Genomic DNA, 14,238 nt, shown 5'->3' with positions numbered 1-14,238 from the left:
TCATATTATTTAGTGAGATACATTTCTTGTTTTGAAAGATGTTTCTGCAATATTGTGCAATGTTAATCTCCTAGTTTATTTTATAAATAATTTGGAATCAACTAAGTGTAAAACAAAGGTCATCAATCAGAATGATTTAAAGGACATGATGTATTATTTTCATTTCCTGATTTAAACCTGTGTAGCCACCATCATTATAAAGGACAAGAAAATTATACTTTCCACACATTTGCAGCCATAATAAAGCGGTATGTCCAGATTATTAGAGACAGCACCGGCATGCCTGGAGAGGGTGGGTGAAAGGGAAAGGTGCAGCTTTCATGGTGGTATTTCTTGACTCTGGATGGTTTGGCAAGGAAAACTTTGCAAGGAAAAGGTGTCTTGGTGGGAGGTGCAGGGAGGGGAAGACTCTTGCAATTTCTTTTCTCATTAAACTAAAAGGAAGTCAGATATTAAGCAAAGATTCTCAAACACAGCTTGGTCCCTCATCTTCTTCTGGAAAACTTAACTATTTCTAACCTTTTAGTTGTTTACCAAATTGCTATCAAAGCTGAAAAGGGACTCCTTATTACTGAGGTTACCATCTGTAGAAAAAAGCCCATGCATTTTTTTCTTTTTTTTTCTAATGTCTCTAAACAGGACTTGGGTGAAACGAAAGAAACACAGGGAGTCACGTGCAAAGAGAATTTGGATTTAGATTAAATGTAGACACCTCAACCCAAATTTCTTTTTCTCCCTCTTAAATATCTAGGTAGTTTAATTTATTGGTATATTTTAGTTGGCCATTGTTTTTAATTGATGGGGTTTATTTTACTAAAGTTGGCTGTTTAACCATTATGTGTCTAGCCTTTCTCAGTAGCAGCCAGTGGGCAGAGACAGAAACCTTCAAAGGGTGCTTCATCCCACTGGTCCTGGGTACGGTTTAGGATTAGAGAATTTAGTGTTCTGAAATGTGTCCTTCCCTTCTTCCCCTCCATGATGGTATGAAGACAATTAACTTCTGCTAAAAGTAATAATTTGAGAAAATTAAAGATATGTGAAAAGAATCTGACAGAAATGTTTCCCTCTGCTCCACTGAACCATAGAAATTCCTTATTAAAAACCCTAAACCATCAGTAATGATACCTTATCTTTCCAATGAAAATAGTGAACATTTTACCCAGGACAGGTAAAACATGAGACAATTAGGCCACTGCCTTCCAAATTTATACAGACTATATTGATACTGAAACTAAGATTGCATCAGATACAGATTTACCATCTCCTGGCAATATTAATCAAACTGGTACAGTAATGCCAGAAACAAGAGAGTAAAAGGATACTGTTGAAAACAGTAATTCTGCTAATCCACTCACTAACAGGGTCAAAATAAATCTCATCTTAACACTCCCTACTCAGGATCATGTTGCTAACCACCCACTGTTGCTCTGGTGCATTTTTTATTTGTGTCTGATCTTGCACTACTGCAGGTCATTTTTTTTTTTTTTTTTTTTTCCCAGGTAATTATTAAAAGAAAACCAGAAATCCAGAAAACAGTGCAGCTCCTCCTTGGATACCTCGTGGAGCATTCTTCGCTGTGTTATGTTGTGAACGGCCCTTTCCTGGACAGAAGGGGAGAGGTGCATAACAGCAGCTGTCACTGGCAGCAGGTATTATTCATCCCTTAGTTCTGCCAGACAGCCGGGAGGAAGGCAAGCAAAAGAAAGCCCATAAGATAACCTGAGGAAGCGATCTGCACTGCTGCAGTGAGCTCTACAACACGGTGCTACCAGTGCTGCATGCAGGGTGAGAGGGCTGAAAGCAGGGCTCCTGAAGGTGCCTCACGCACCCGTCACAACCCTGGTCTGCCCTTGGCAAAAGCACTGCAGTAATGCAGCTCTGAAGCACAACTCTTCATGAAAACACTTGCATTTCAGAATGAGACATTTATTCAATTATTTTTCACTTCTGCAGTTTTGTCCTAATATAAATTTGCTCTGAAAAATGCTGTTGGTATATCACAAGCAGTATTTCTAAAAGGCTTGCTGATCTCGCCCCTCCACCCTCAGGAAGCCCAGCTTTCCCTCTCCCCAGCCAGCACTCCCACCCACCACCACTCCTTAAGTTCAGTACATTCACTCCTTGGGAAACACCAGATGCACTGCAGGAGTCTTGACTCAGATCTTGTGAATCCAACAATTTCTCTGTCTGACAAAAGAAAGTCATGAGCAACTGAGGCTCCTTACAATCAAATATATTATTCTTTCAGAGGAAGATTCTTGTTTTTTCCCTTTTCATCTTCCTTCTAGCATACAGTAAATCAGCCTTGGGAGAAATGCACGGTAGCTAATAAAATCCATTTTTGTGAGCGCTCCTGACTCCTTGCTGAAGCCAAGCTCTCATACAGCAGCATCTGAGTAATATTTTCTACCATCTGTGATTGGATAGGTGAATCTGTCTCATCCTGGCAGATCTGCCCGCCGTTATAAATGCCATTGCTACCAGCCTGGACTATATATCTGGATGTGAAGCTATCTGTCCTCAAAACAAATTCACTCAGAACAGAAACTGGTAGGCCATTTTCTTCCCAGCAGCATCAATTTTTTTTTTCTGAAAACTTGTGACCATGAAGACAATTTCAAGATCAAAGTCCTTATCTTCTATGGGCCTTGCGGTCTGATCACTGGAGATATAAAATCTATCTAAAGCTCTAGGATGAAGTTTCTGCTCATGTAACTCTTGGGAATTTTCTAGAACTATCACAGGCTGTACTACCTGCCATGGCAACTTCAACTGTCTACTTGGTTATTATTTCCCAGACCTTTTGTGTGTGTGTGTCTTTTTTTCATTTGCTTTTGAAAGCACATCCATCGTACCCTGCAGGATCCTATTCTGAACCGGTTTAGGGGATCACCTGGCGGTTTGGCAAACAACAATAAATCATTAGGCTTACTTTTTATAGTTAAGGCTAAGGAAAGCTTTTTATTTCTTACCTTATTAGAAACCAACTCTGCAAATGTATATGAAATGGACCTTAAAGCTGAACTCCATTCTAAACCAAGAACAGTGTCTTACACATGAAGACTTACACTCTTCTCCAGTTTGCAATATTAACTTTGGACTCTCTGAGTTCCACAAATAGCTTTCTAGCATGGATAGAATAGTTAATTTCCTCTTGTTTTTTTTGTTTTTTTTTTTTCTGTTAGTTTCTCTGTTAACAGGCACTTCACCTCCCTTTGTCAGAATAAACTATCTTTAAATTTAAAGGAAGATTTATTAGCTAAATCTTGGTGGTTTGGTTGGTAGGTTGGTTGGTTTTTTAAATTGTATTCAGAGAAGCATAGCAAGGCCAGTATTACTGCATGTATTTATAGGTTTCAAGATAAAAATATATTTTCTTTTTCCTTGAAAATTTGGGGGAGTTTCTGTTTAAGAGGGCAATTCTGTTTTTTCTTATGTAGACCCCTTCTAGTCTATCTGACAGATCTGTCCCTTGCCTTCTGGCACTAGCTGGATTTTTTTTTTTTTTTTTTTTTTTTTTTTCCAGTTGTCTCTTCCTCAGACTCCTGGGATGGAATCTGTAGAGAGAAACCCTCTTTAACGGATTCCTCTGTGAAGCTTTCTAGACCTTATTCCATTAAATGAATAGCACTGACAGCAATTATTGAAGCTCTCAGATATCTGAAATCCAATGTTCCTCTCCCTGGTACATACAGAAATCATGCTGATAGGAATCCTCCCTGTGAACTGGAGGGGAAAGAGAAAAAAACAACAATTTTGTGGAAAAACCTGATAAAGTCTACAAGGCTGGAAAAAGGGACCACATAACCAGTCCTACCCTTGCCTTCAGGATATTCTCTCTGTGGCATAAACGACTCTCATTTCTCCCAGTATGATTAACAGACACCTTAGTGTTGCTCCCCTGCTTTTAGTGGGGCAGCACAAGTGGGATGGTGCCATGAGGTTCGTGATGCAGAATCTGGCAGAGAGGTGATCTCTGCCGTATGTGGGCCAAGGGAGATATCTATCTTTGAGTTATTAAAGTCATTAATATTTTAGACAAATATTCTGTAATTTCTATTGTGTAATGGAATGAGAAAAAAGAACTATTGAAAACACATTATGCATTGTTCCCAATAACTCCACAATGTTTTTTTCAACAGTTATTATGAGTATTTTCTATAATAGGCTCTGTGATTATTATTGGGAACACTTTTCGCACTGCAATTACATTAGTTTTAATGAGTGAATGCTAACATTTTAAAAAGCATATTTTGTAGTAGCAATCTTTTGACCAGTAAGCCACTGGTAGTGAAAAGCTAATGTTAAGACATTTTACTCTCTTACAGACATTTTGATTAATTTGATGAAAGGTTTGTATGTCTACTTACAAAATAAAAAATAAATTTGCCTTCTCTGAGGATCTACGGTGAACCCTGCAGTCTGAGAACTTGATTTTTACTGCTTTCCAGGATAGTGGAATGCATGATACTACTGATAATAATGGATAATTGGATACGATCAGAAAGCTTGGTTTTGAGAATTAAATAGTTACAGTCACTAGCCTTGATAAAGCATGTATTTCTAGAATGTGCTTTATTTGCTGACTCATACTCAGGATAATTGCGGAGTATCTTTGAGTAGACTCACCCTCTCAATAACTGTATTGCAAATGTGAATGTATTGACTCTACGCCTTGCTGCCAGGAGAAGCTATCTGATTAGAAGACATCTTTCCCCTTTTCCAACTCACATATAAAAAAGGGAATACATCCTAGGGGGATGCTTTCTAGGGGAAGCAGAAATTTTACAGAGGTTAGAGAAGGACAGGGATACAGTGCCATCTTAAAAAAATTATAAAAATCTTCATCTTTGGAAGCCTGAGCCTCAGTTATGGCTACAATGCATTAGAGAATTGGAGAGATGATTGTTTTACTAACATTGCTAATCCAACCATAACGAGCACACAGAGTGATATAGCATGGGTAGTTTCACAAAATTGTCTTGAAGGGACAAAATCAAAAAACACCGTAGTCTTAAAAACCAAAACGGCACTAAAGAAATATGACTTGACAGCATTGGAACCAACCATTCTTGCTTACAATGTTTTGGAGAACAGCCTTAGAAACAAACCTCAACACAGTATTAACTTCTGCTATGATAAGTAAAGCAAGATATGCTGCTTTGAGAGAACTGCATGTCCCATCAAAACAGCAGGTCAAATTCACCTTTGAGAGAAATACAGCTGCTGAACCCAAGACTGCACAGACCATAAGTGTGGAGGAATTTCCACCGGGGCTGTGAATTCTCATCTTTAGTGCTAAAAGCGATCCCAATCTTCAGGAAAAAAGTGCACAAAGGATTTGAATGGCCTGGAAAAAATGTTCTGATTTTGTTTGAGATAACATTAAAATACCTAGACTTTAATATTTTCTTTAATGAACAATTCTGTGGGAAAGCATACTACATCATTACCAAATAGCTGGGGACATCAATGCACTTGATTACATTTACAATCCAATTTCAAGCTATTCAGGAATAAATTGCCTCATACTGTATAGCGACATGTTCTTTATTTCTCTGTCAGCCATTAGTCTCATAATACATAGAAATTACGGTTGTAGCACCATTTATGAACAGTTACATTTCACACAGAGTTTTCATTGTTTTCATTGCTACTGAGGTTTAGCCTTATCAAACTGTACCATGCAGAAATTTACATACATAAATTACTTCAAAAGCAGATTTTTCTCCTAGATGTACAGTTCATTAGCTGAACTTCTTTCTGTGACAGGAGCTCGAGATTTAGCTCCGCGATCCATATTTATATGAATGTAAATTTTAGAAATGTGTTTCCTATTGTTCCCTGGTTGGCATTTTGGCTGATCAGCTCTTACGAAAAACAGGATGCTTATTTTATATCTAAATATGGATTCTAGGATTACACTGACTATTTTCAAAGCTTTGGACTTAAAATTTATAGATATAGCTATTTGGGGGGGGGGAAAAAAAAACCACTTGGTTTCTACATATATATCACTTTAGGAATTACTGTATCTGTATATTAATAACCCATGAAGCTATACCTGAATAATTTACACTGCACTGTAAGTATTATGGATTCCTTGATCCAATGATAAGTATTCATAATAAAAAGAAAAAATAAATCCCAAACATAAGCAAATTTCAAGCCTCTGTCTTCTTTCTTACTTTTAAATACTGAACAATAATGTTGTACATTTCTTTAGGTATCCATATGCTGGTTCATTTTCAGCAGATGGTCCCTAATAGATTGTTGTACTGTTGATATGGTTACCCAAAGCAAATTTTTGGATCCTGATATATCTCATTTTCAGACTTATGATCTCTCATACATACTTAGTGAAATATATGTGTATCCTAGCGGAAATCCAGCATATATCTTTTTGTTATATACACAAAAAGCTCTAGCTAGATTGAAAAAAGTGTCCTGGAAAAGTACAAATATTACAGTCTGAAAACTGACGTGGAAAACTATTTTATGGCAGTGGTTACAGAAAGAACCAATTAGGTAATATGATCTACATGTACTCTAATACAGACCTATGACTACAAAGGCATTTAAGCAATTAAATAAGATGTGGCCTGTGAGGTTCTGACCTAATCCCTCTGTGAAGATAATCTAAAAAAATTTTGCTTCGTCTGTTTTAAATGATTAAGTGTATGAGTATATTTTTCGAAACATCTTCAGAAGTTTTGTGGGAAAGATTATAGATTATAATAAATTATAAATTCCATAGTGGCTTGAAAAACCTATAGAAAAGTTTATAACTAGAGATTAAAGTCATCCTATGAACTTTTTTGCAGAGGTTTTCAAATGAGGGATGGAGACAGCAATAAGCAGAGGCAAGTTGTGAGAGGAAGGCAACAGCACGTAAACTCTTTTTTTTTTTTTTTTTTTTTTTTTTTTCCTCAGGGACACTCTGTGCAATTGCAGATACTGACAGCTTCCCTGCTGCTGGTACCAGGGGGTGAGAGCATACAGCCAGCTGCTGCCCACCCTGAGTGGAGGGTCAGACCTAGGGGCTGCTCAGAGCAACCCACATGCCTCGCTCCCCAGAAAGAGCATGGACAATCTCTTACCACTCCCAGTCTTCATGTGCTTCAGTTTATGGATCATTACGTATATGAATTAGGGAGGTGGGGTGGCTGAGTTTGTGTTAAAAAATGGAATGGGAAGCCAACAAGCTAAAATCTTTGAGAATCACTGCCCTGCTGCACTCAGGTAATAAATCTGCTTCTCAAAACCAAGTGCTATCCTTTTCTGAAAACTGTGTTCAGGCAGGTTTTTAAAGCATAACAAATCATTCTGGCAATTAATTTTCTTCAGGTTGGCACTTAACTGTTTCACACATGAGACCACCTTTCTCAAAACTCCTACTGCCCTTTTCATTATGTATATTTTTCTGGTTTAAGTGAAAAAGACTGCAACAGAAAACAGCCTCTTTTATTATAGAGTCCTAATGCACGCCAAGAGCAAACACGCTGTGACTGCTCCATGACAGTGGCATCATGGAGAAAACTAACGTAGCACTGCTGTCCTAATAACACACATGGGGGGAAAAAAAAATGTACATTGTAGAGATTCTAGGAAGCTGTAGTTTTTCAGTGATTGACTTTTTAGCCACAATATAAGCCTTTTAACACTTTCATGAGCCCATTCTTTTTAAAGAAAATGAAGAGAATTCAATTACAGAGAGCTGCATGTATCAGGAAAAGGAACCTTTAGATCTTTGCACACCTCATCAGCTTGAGTTAAAAGTGTAACTAGTAGCTACTGTGAGCTGTACAACAGCGTAACAGGAAGACAAGGTGCATCTTTTGTCTGTAGGTTTTACAGACACATAGTAATAAAGAACAGTGAAACTCTAAAATCCTCTGTTCAGATTTTATACTCTGCTCACACTTCTGTACAACCATTTCAGCCAGCCCTAATTTCAACTTCTTGCCTCTAATTCCTTTTCCATTCTTATGCTCTTTTACCAGTCTACGTCCCTACTTTTCAGGCCCACTGTCTTGTTTCTAAATTTCAATCTTAATCTAATTTTAATCCAGACCTAGTCCCTCAACTGGTTATTGCCACTTGAGTCTCAAACTCAGGGTCTATGTTGCACCATACTCAGCTTTTCTGACCGCTTCTTACAACCTTCCCTGCTTCAACTCTTTGTTGGCTGTCAATCTTATTTAACTCACTAGGAACTCTTATCCAAATTCAGTCTCCCACCTCAACTCCTTCTTCCAGTCTATAATCCCAATTTTTTCCCTATTACTTTTGTTTGGAGAGGCTCCCATTCCCTCTGAAGCCCTTAGGAGGTAACCTGATTTCTCATTCTCCGTTTCTACTCTGTTCCCTACCTCTTGACCTCATGGTTATTTTGCAGTTCCAGCCTCACTTCCCCATGCTAGTGTCAACAATGTAGGCTGTACAATCTCCTATCTGTCTTTGCAATGCATGAAGATCACAGCTCTCTTCAGAATTCTTTTAAGGACTTAGTAGACTGAATGTAAGAAAATAAGTTTGCCAGACTGCAGCCTGACAGGCATAGCTAAGTCAAGTTGGACTAGTAAATAATTTTTCTCTGTTGTGGTTGGTTGTAAATTTCTAACCCTGTGATAGTACCAATATCTCTTCTCAATACTTTAGCTCTTCAAACCTTTCTCATCTGTGAGAACTCTACAGTCACACAGTAAATTTAAAAACAAGCCTTAAGGAAAGTTGCTGTTATAGAACCTCTTGCAACTATTATCTGTATTTATCTTGTAGCAGCATTGTCAACATGAAGACATATGCCACCAGAAGTCTACAGTGGTAGTAATAACTGAGTACATTAACAGTATTTTCAGTGAAAATTAAACATAAACATCCCTCCCCTGGTCTCACAGTTAAAAGGATGAGGTACAAATAGAAGTAGAATGTACTATGTTAAAGGATAAGACAAGTTTATCATACTGATGTCTACTGAGAAGTATTGTACTTTCAAATACAAAGCAACATTGTGACCTAGATCATCACGCTTTATTGTACTCACCTACAAATGGTCAAATACTTGTCTTTGTAGGAGCAGCGTATATAAAGCTTATGGAAGCTTTCAATATCAGTGCTTTGAATTTGTTACTATTCCGGTATTTGTCAAAAGTTAATGCTCTTTATTCGGCATACTGGAGTTGTGCAGGAGCAGTCACTATGCAAGACTGCTTTAATGCCCCCTAAAACCTAACACAGCAGTTTCCATTAAAAAAAATGAGCTTTCCAACCTTCTACATTTTACCAGAAGGGCTGGCCTCTTCAAATGGTTCAGCTAGCTAAAGCTTCCCCACGACACCTCATGCTCTCCTGCCACTGATAATCTCCTTTCTCTCCCCTTATCCACTGCTGGTGAGGGAAACCAAAAAGCAGCCCCCACCTCTCACTGAGCAGAAGATACCAAACCAACAGAAAGGAGATGTATCAAAACCAGAATTGCACCTCAATTATTACAGTTATTTTTAATACTAATTCTATTCAATTTCCCATTATCTGTACTAACCTCTTTAAAACTCAAAATTAATTTATTTCCCCCTATTGATTTTGTCATTTCCATTTTACAGAAATTGATTCCCTTGCACCCCTCTGTTTCAGATCCAGCTAAAATGAATACATTTTTAATTTGCTTCCTTTAAGCCCTAGCAAGATCAAAGATGGTAACAGAGCACTGGGAATGTTGCAAAATTTGTCAGTTAGCAGCCTGATAGCAAAAGAACTGTATTCTGAATTTTATTATTTTGGGGTTTGTTTGTTTGTTTGTGGTTTTTTTTGTTTGTTTTGGTTTGGTTTTTTCCCCAGTAACAATGAAGTGGATGTATAAATGGGTTAAAATAATAGAGATTTTTGAGAGCTTTATAAAGAGAAGTTAACAAAAATTTTCAACTAATTCAAGGCACTCTAAATGATTTTTCCACTCTCCACCACAATAAGATATAAATACAGTGTATTATTATTTTAAATTCTATATATATTCTCACAATGAGGCAGAAATCCACTCATCTCTTCACAAATCCACGTTGTACACTTGAGATAAGTGTCCAGTAAAAGTTTGGAAGCAAGTTTGTGCTATGTGATGAAGATAAATAGATTCACTCATCATATTCTTTTCTCCCTTACTTAATACCCATGTCCATGAAACGAATGAACCAATCTTTTGAAAAGCCACACAGAGATTCTTCCACTCTGTGAGAAATTTCACTGTTTGTAAAATTTTCATGATGAAAATATTCAGGATGACAGACAAAAGTGGCATACCTAAATGTCAGATTTTACCATCATACTTATATACAGGTGGAAACTGAAGTGATCAACAATTAATAGGATCCACAGTACTTAAATAATTTTGGAACTTTATTCTCCTTATATTGAAAATCCAGTCTGTTCTCTCGTGGCAGAACTAACCCAAAAAATATTAACGTGCTTTTTTTCATGCAGCACTACCTTTGTTTATTTGTCAGTTTAGATATTGTTTGCGAAAATTTCTACTGTCTGTGTTTCCATTGATTCAAAATACTTTGTAAACTATATCTTCTGAAAATGAAAACATCCATCTTGTAAGTAGAGAACACTATGTTTTTCAATCAACTCTTTAAACCAGTTTAATCTATCTTGTCAAATCAAAGAGAGAAAATGTATACCTAGTAAATATCATGAATAGCTATTTTTTTTTTAAATTAAGAAAACATTTTTTTATGATTTATGCTTGTGTTCTGAAATGGGATATCCAAATAAAGCAAACCAATAGAATTCTGTGGAACAGTCATTCTTTAAATTTTATGGAACAAAATGCATTATTTACTTAATTACAAAATATTGAATAAGGTGCTCTAATAGCCTTGATGTTTCCAGTATCACTCAGAGCAAAGCATCTCATTGGTCAGCATCCAGAGGTCTGAAAGCTTATCTCCCTTATACTGGTCAGTGTCTTTTTAACTGATCTTAAATAATTTTTTAACATCCAGCTGTGAATAAACAATAGAAATTTGAAGTTGCTGATGGGCCTGTTGAAGAACAAGCATTATAGAGAATTTGGGGATTGTATTTAATTTAACAGACAGTGAAATTTAATATTGAGTAGCAACTTGAAGCTCAAAAAATGAAATGTTTTCTAAAAACCAATAAAGCAAATACTTAGTGACAGTCCACTGAAGTACCTGTTCATTCCTATTTGGAATAGTATGTGTTGAGAAATGTTAAAATTCTAAGGATAATAAAGGTTATGAAGTAAACGCTTTTATGTGTACACTGGTAGTATCTTCACACAGAATCACACAGAATCATCTAGGTTGTAAAGGACCTTGGAGATCATCTATTCCAACCATTCACCTCGCACTGACAGTTCCCACATACAGCGTATCCTTAAGCGCTAAATCGACCCTACTCTTGAACACCTCCTGGGATTGGGACTCCACCACCTCCCTGGGCAGCACATTCCAACACCTAACAACCCCTTCTGTAAAGAAATGCTTCCTAATATCTAGTTTGAACTTTCCCTGGCACAACTTGAGGCCATTCTCTCTTGTCCTATTGCTTATCACTTGGTTCAAGAGACTCATCCCCAGCTCTCTGCAACCTCCTTTCAGGTAGCTGTAGAGGGCGATGAGGTCTCCCCTCAGCCTCCTCTTCTCCAGACTAAACACCCCCAGTTCCCTCAGCCGCTCCTCATACGACCTTTGCTCCAGACCCTGCACCAGCTCCGTTGCCCTTCTCTGGACACGCTCGAGTCATTCAATGTCCTTTTTGTAGTGAGGGGCCCAAAACTGAACACAGGAATCGAGGGGCGGCCTCACCAGTGCGGAGTACAGGGGTCAGATCCCTTCCCTGTCCCCGCTGGCCATGCTATTGCTGACACAAGCCAGGATGCCATTGGCCTTCTTGGCCACCTGGGCACACTGCTGGCTCCTGTTCAGCTGGCTGTCAATCAATACCCCCAGGTCCTTCTTGTGTAACTTTACTTTAGAAATTTTTGTACCAATACAGCTAAAACCATATTAGCAATATAAAATTTAATTTTTCAAGAAGGTAAAACACTGGCTCAGCTTTGTTAAAAACTGTTTAAGGTCCTTGAAAAATATTTATGGGACTCTGGTAGCATGTTACAGTGGGGTCTTTAAACAGGTGCAGAAAAGGTGGTCTCCCTTCCTTCCTCAGTATGCCGTTTCTGGTACAGAAATTTCTTGTTTTAGTTAGTTTTAGGATATTTGTTATTTACTGTTCATTATTTTTTACACTGAATGACATTTGGGATTTAATTAACAAACATTTAAGCAAACCTGACTTGACTGTATAGTAGAGGGAAGCACTAGGGGGTTGTGTTGTTAATCTGCCAGAGTGCTAGGTCCACTTCCAGCCACGGCATGTGTTTCCTTAATAACCTGAGATGTAAATCCTCTTGGAAACTGAGTTAACTCTCTGTCTATCTAAAGTCCAAACCTTTTTAGGGAAAGGTATATCTCATGGTGACAGCAATTTCCTACATGTTGCAACTGTAGTACTAACAAAAAAAAAAAAAAAAAAAAAAAAAAAAAAAACCAACCAAAAAAAAACCCCAACAACAACAAAAAGCTTTTCCATCCATGACCACACAGAGAGGGAAAACAAAGAGAGGAATCTGACAAGGTTTTTGAATACTGCTCTACTTATTTGGGGTGTAAATGACTCTATCACTTGCTAGAATAGATCTATTCAGCTGTCTATACAAACTACATTTGGCAATACTTCTCACTCTATAATAATATTAATTTTGTTTTCCTGTTTCATGCACATTTCTCTTAATTTTTTTTTTCCATCAAAATAATTTCTATTCACCAGTTTTCCCATTTTTAAATAAAACCATCTGATTAAAAACACTTCATGTCTGAAAAGAAGCTCCATAGGAAAAATATCAAATGAACAAAACATACATGAAGTGTTCTACTACTCCTAAACTGAGCCCAATTGTTTACAGAAAATGTGCTGTAACAAAAATGATGGAGATAACTGCTGTGGTTCAATTCCAATCAGTTTTAGGGTGAGCTTATGCAATTTCAGTCAAAATTGGAAATAGGAAGCTGTATAAACAGCACTTTCTCTTGCCTCTTCCTAACAATCCATGAGAAACTTGTGTGTAATACCTGTGTCTCAAAGAGACATATAGAGAAAACATTTCATAACAGCTGTGAATCTACCAGGTGGAGACCTCTGGATGTTGAAACAACAACATAAATAAGAGTGATGTTCCAAAATCACTTTTAGAGTTTACAGCCATCTTCACTGTCCACCTCTCGTTACAAAGACTGAAGGGCTGATACTTGATTCCAGCTCTCAGAGACTAAAAGGGGGACCAAGAAAGCTTCAATATCAAACCACTCAGCATCTTTGAATGTGACACATCAACAGAGTCAGCACAAGTATGACCAACCAGGAAAGGCAGCAAAACAGAAAATTACATTAACATGGCAATGAGGAAAGAGTTTACTTCCCCTCACCTTTTTCTTCATTTTTACATTTTTGAAAATTGCATGAACTCTCCATGTTTTTGCAAACATTGCTCCAAACGCAGTTGTGTATCCCACTGTAAGAATCCATGTTCGGACCTAAAAATATGTATATATAAAAAAAGACAAAGTAATTTAATTTTCAGTAGACAATGTGGGTATCATCATTTCAGCCAACGTTTTTCCCAAGAAATAAATATGCAAAGAACTTCACCAAAATGTTGACATTTCAAAATTGCCTTATTCATCGATTTCTTGGTTTTTTTTCGTCCTCCCTTCATCCCTTCTCCAAGTATAACAAATCTGGATGCTGAATTAACAATCTCTTCCATATAAAAATCTACAACTCTGTGACAATATTCCTCATTTTTTCATTTTTATTGTGTTCTTTGCAGACAGAGGAAGGAAGTAGTGGAGGAAACTGAGAGACTGAGAATATAAAAAGTACCCAGGGAGCTAATAATAACAGCAACATTTTGAACAGAAATGAACAGAAAAGTATAGATGTTGTTCAGACTAAATAAGAGGAAGTTGTACTATGTGAGGTATACATCACTTAATGAAGACCCTGAGTATTCTGGAAAGGTAAGAAAAACTGACCATAAATTATCATACAGGGAAAAAATGTCAAGATAGGAACATAGCCTTGGTGGGCAGGCCTCAGAGACAAGACCTGAATCAAAGATAATACCTGCAACACGATCAAAGATAATACCTGCAA

General features: G+C 37.3%; 1 protein-coding gene across 1 annotated transcript in view; it reads right to left on the bottom strand.

Moving 5' to 3' along the window:
* The window catches only part of GABBR2 (gamma-aminobutyric acid type B receptor subunit 2), a 469,556-nt gene that overhangs the window by 141,111 nt on the left and 314,207 nt on the right, over positions 1 to 14,238 (bottom strand). Inside the window, exon 12 of the mRNA XM_026841737.1 lies at positions 13,509 to 13,616. Coding sequence (XP_026697538.1) covers positions 13,509 to 13,616 — 108 coding nt within the window. The remainder of the gene's footprint in view (positions 1 to 13,508; positions 13,617 to 14,238) is intronic.

The sequence above is a fragment of the Athene cunicularia genome, assembly GCF_003259725.1.
Source record: "Athene cunicularia isolate RWA chromosome 2 unlocalized genomic scaffold, athCun1 chr2_part1, whole genome shotgun sequence".
Classification (NCBI taxonomy): Eukaryota; Metazoa; Chordata; class Aves; order Strigiformes; family Strigidae; genus Athene; species Athene cunicularia.
Note: the sequence above shows the minus strand (reverse complement) of the source record. Positions and strands in the feature narration are given on the sequence as shown.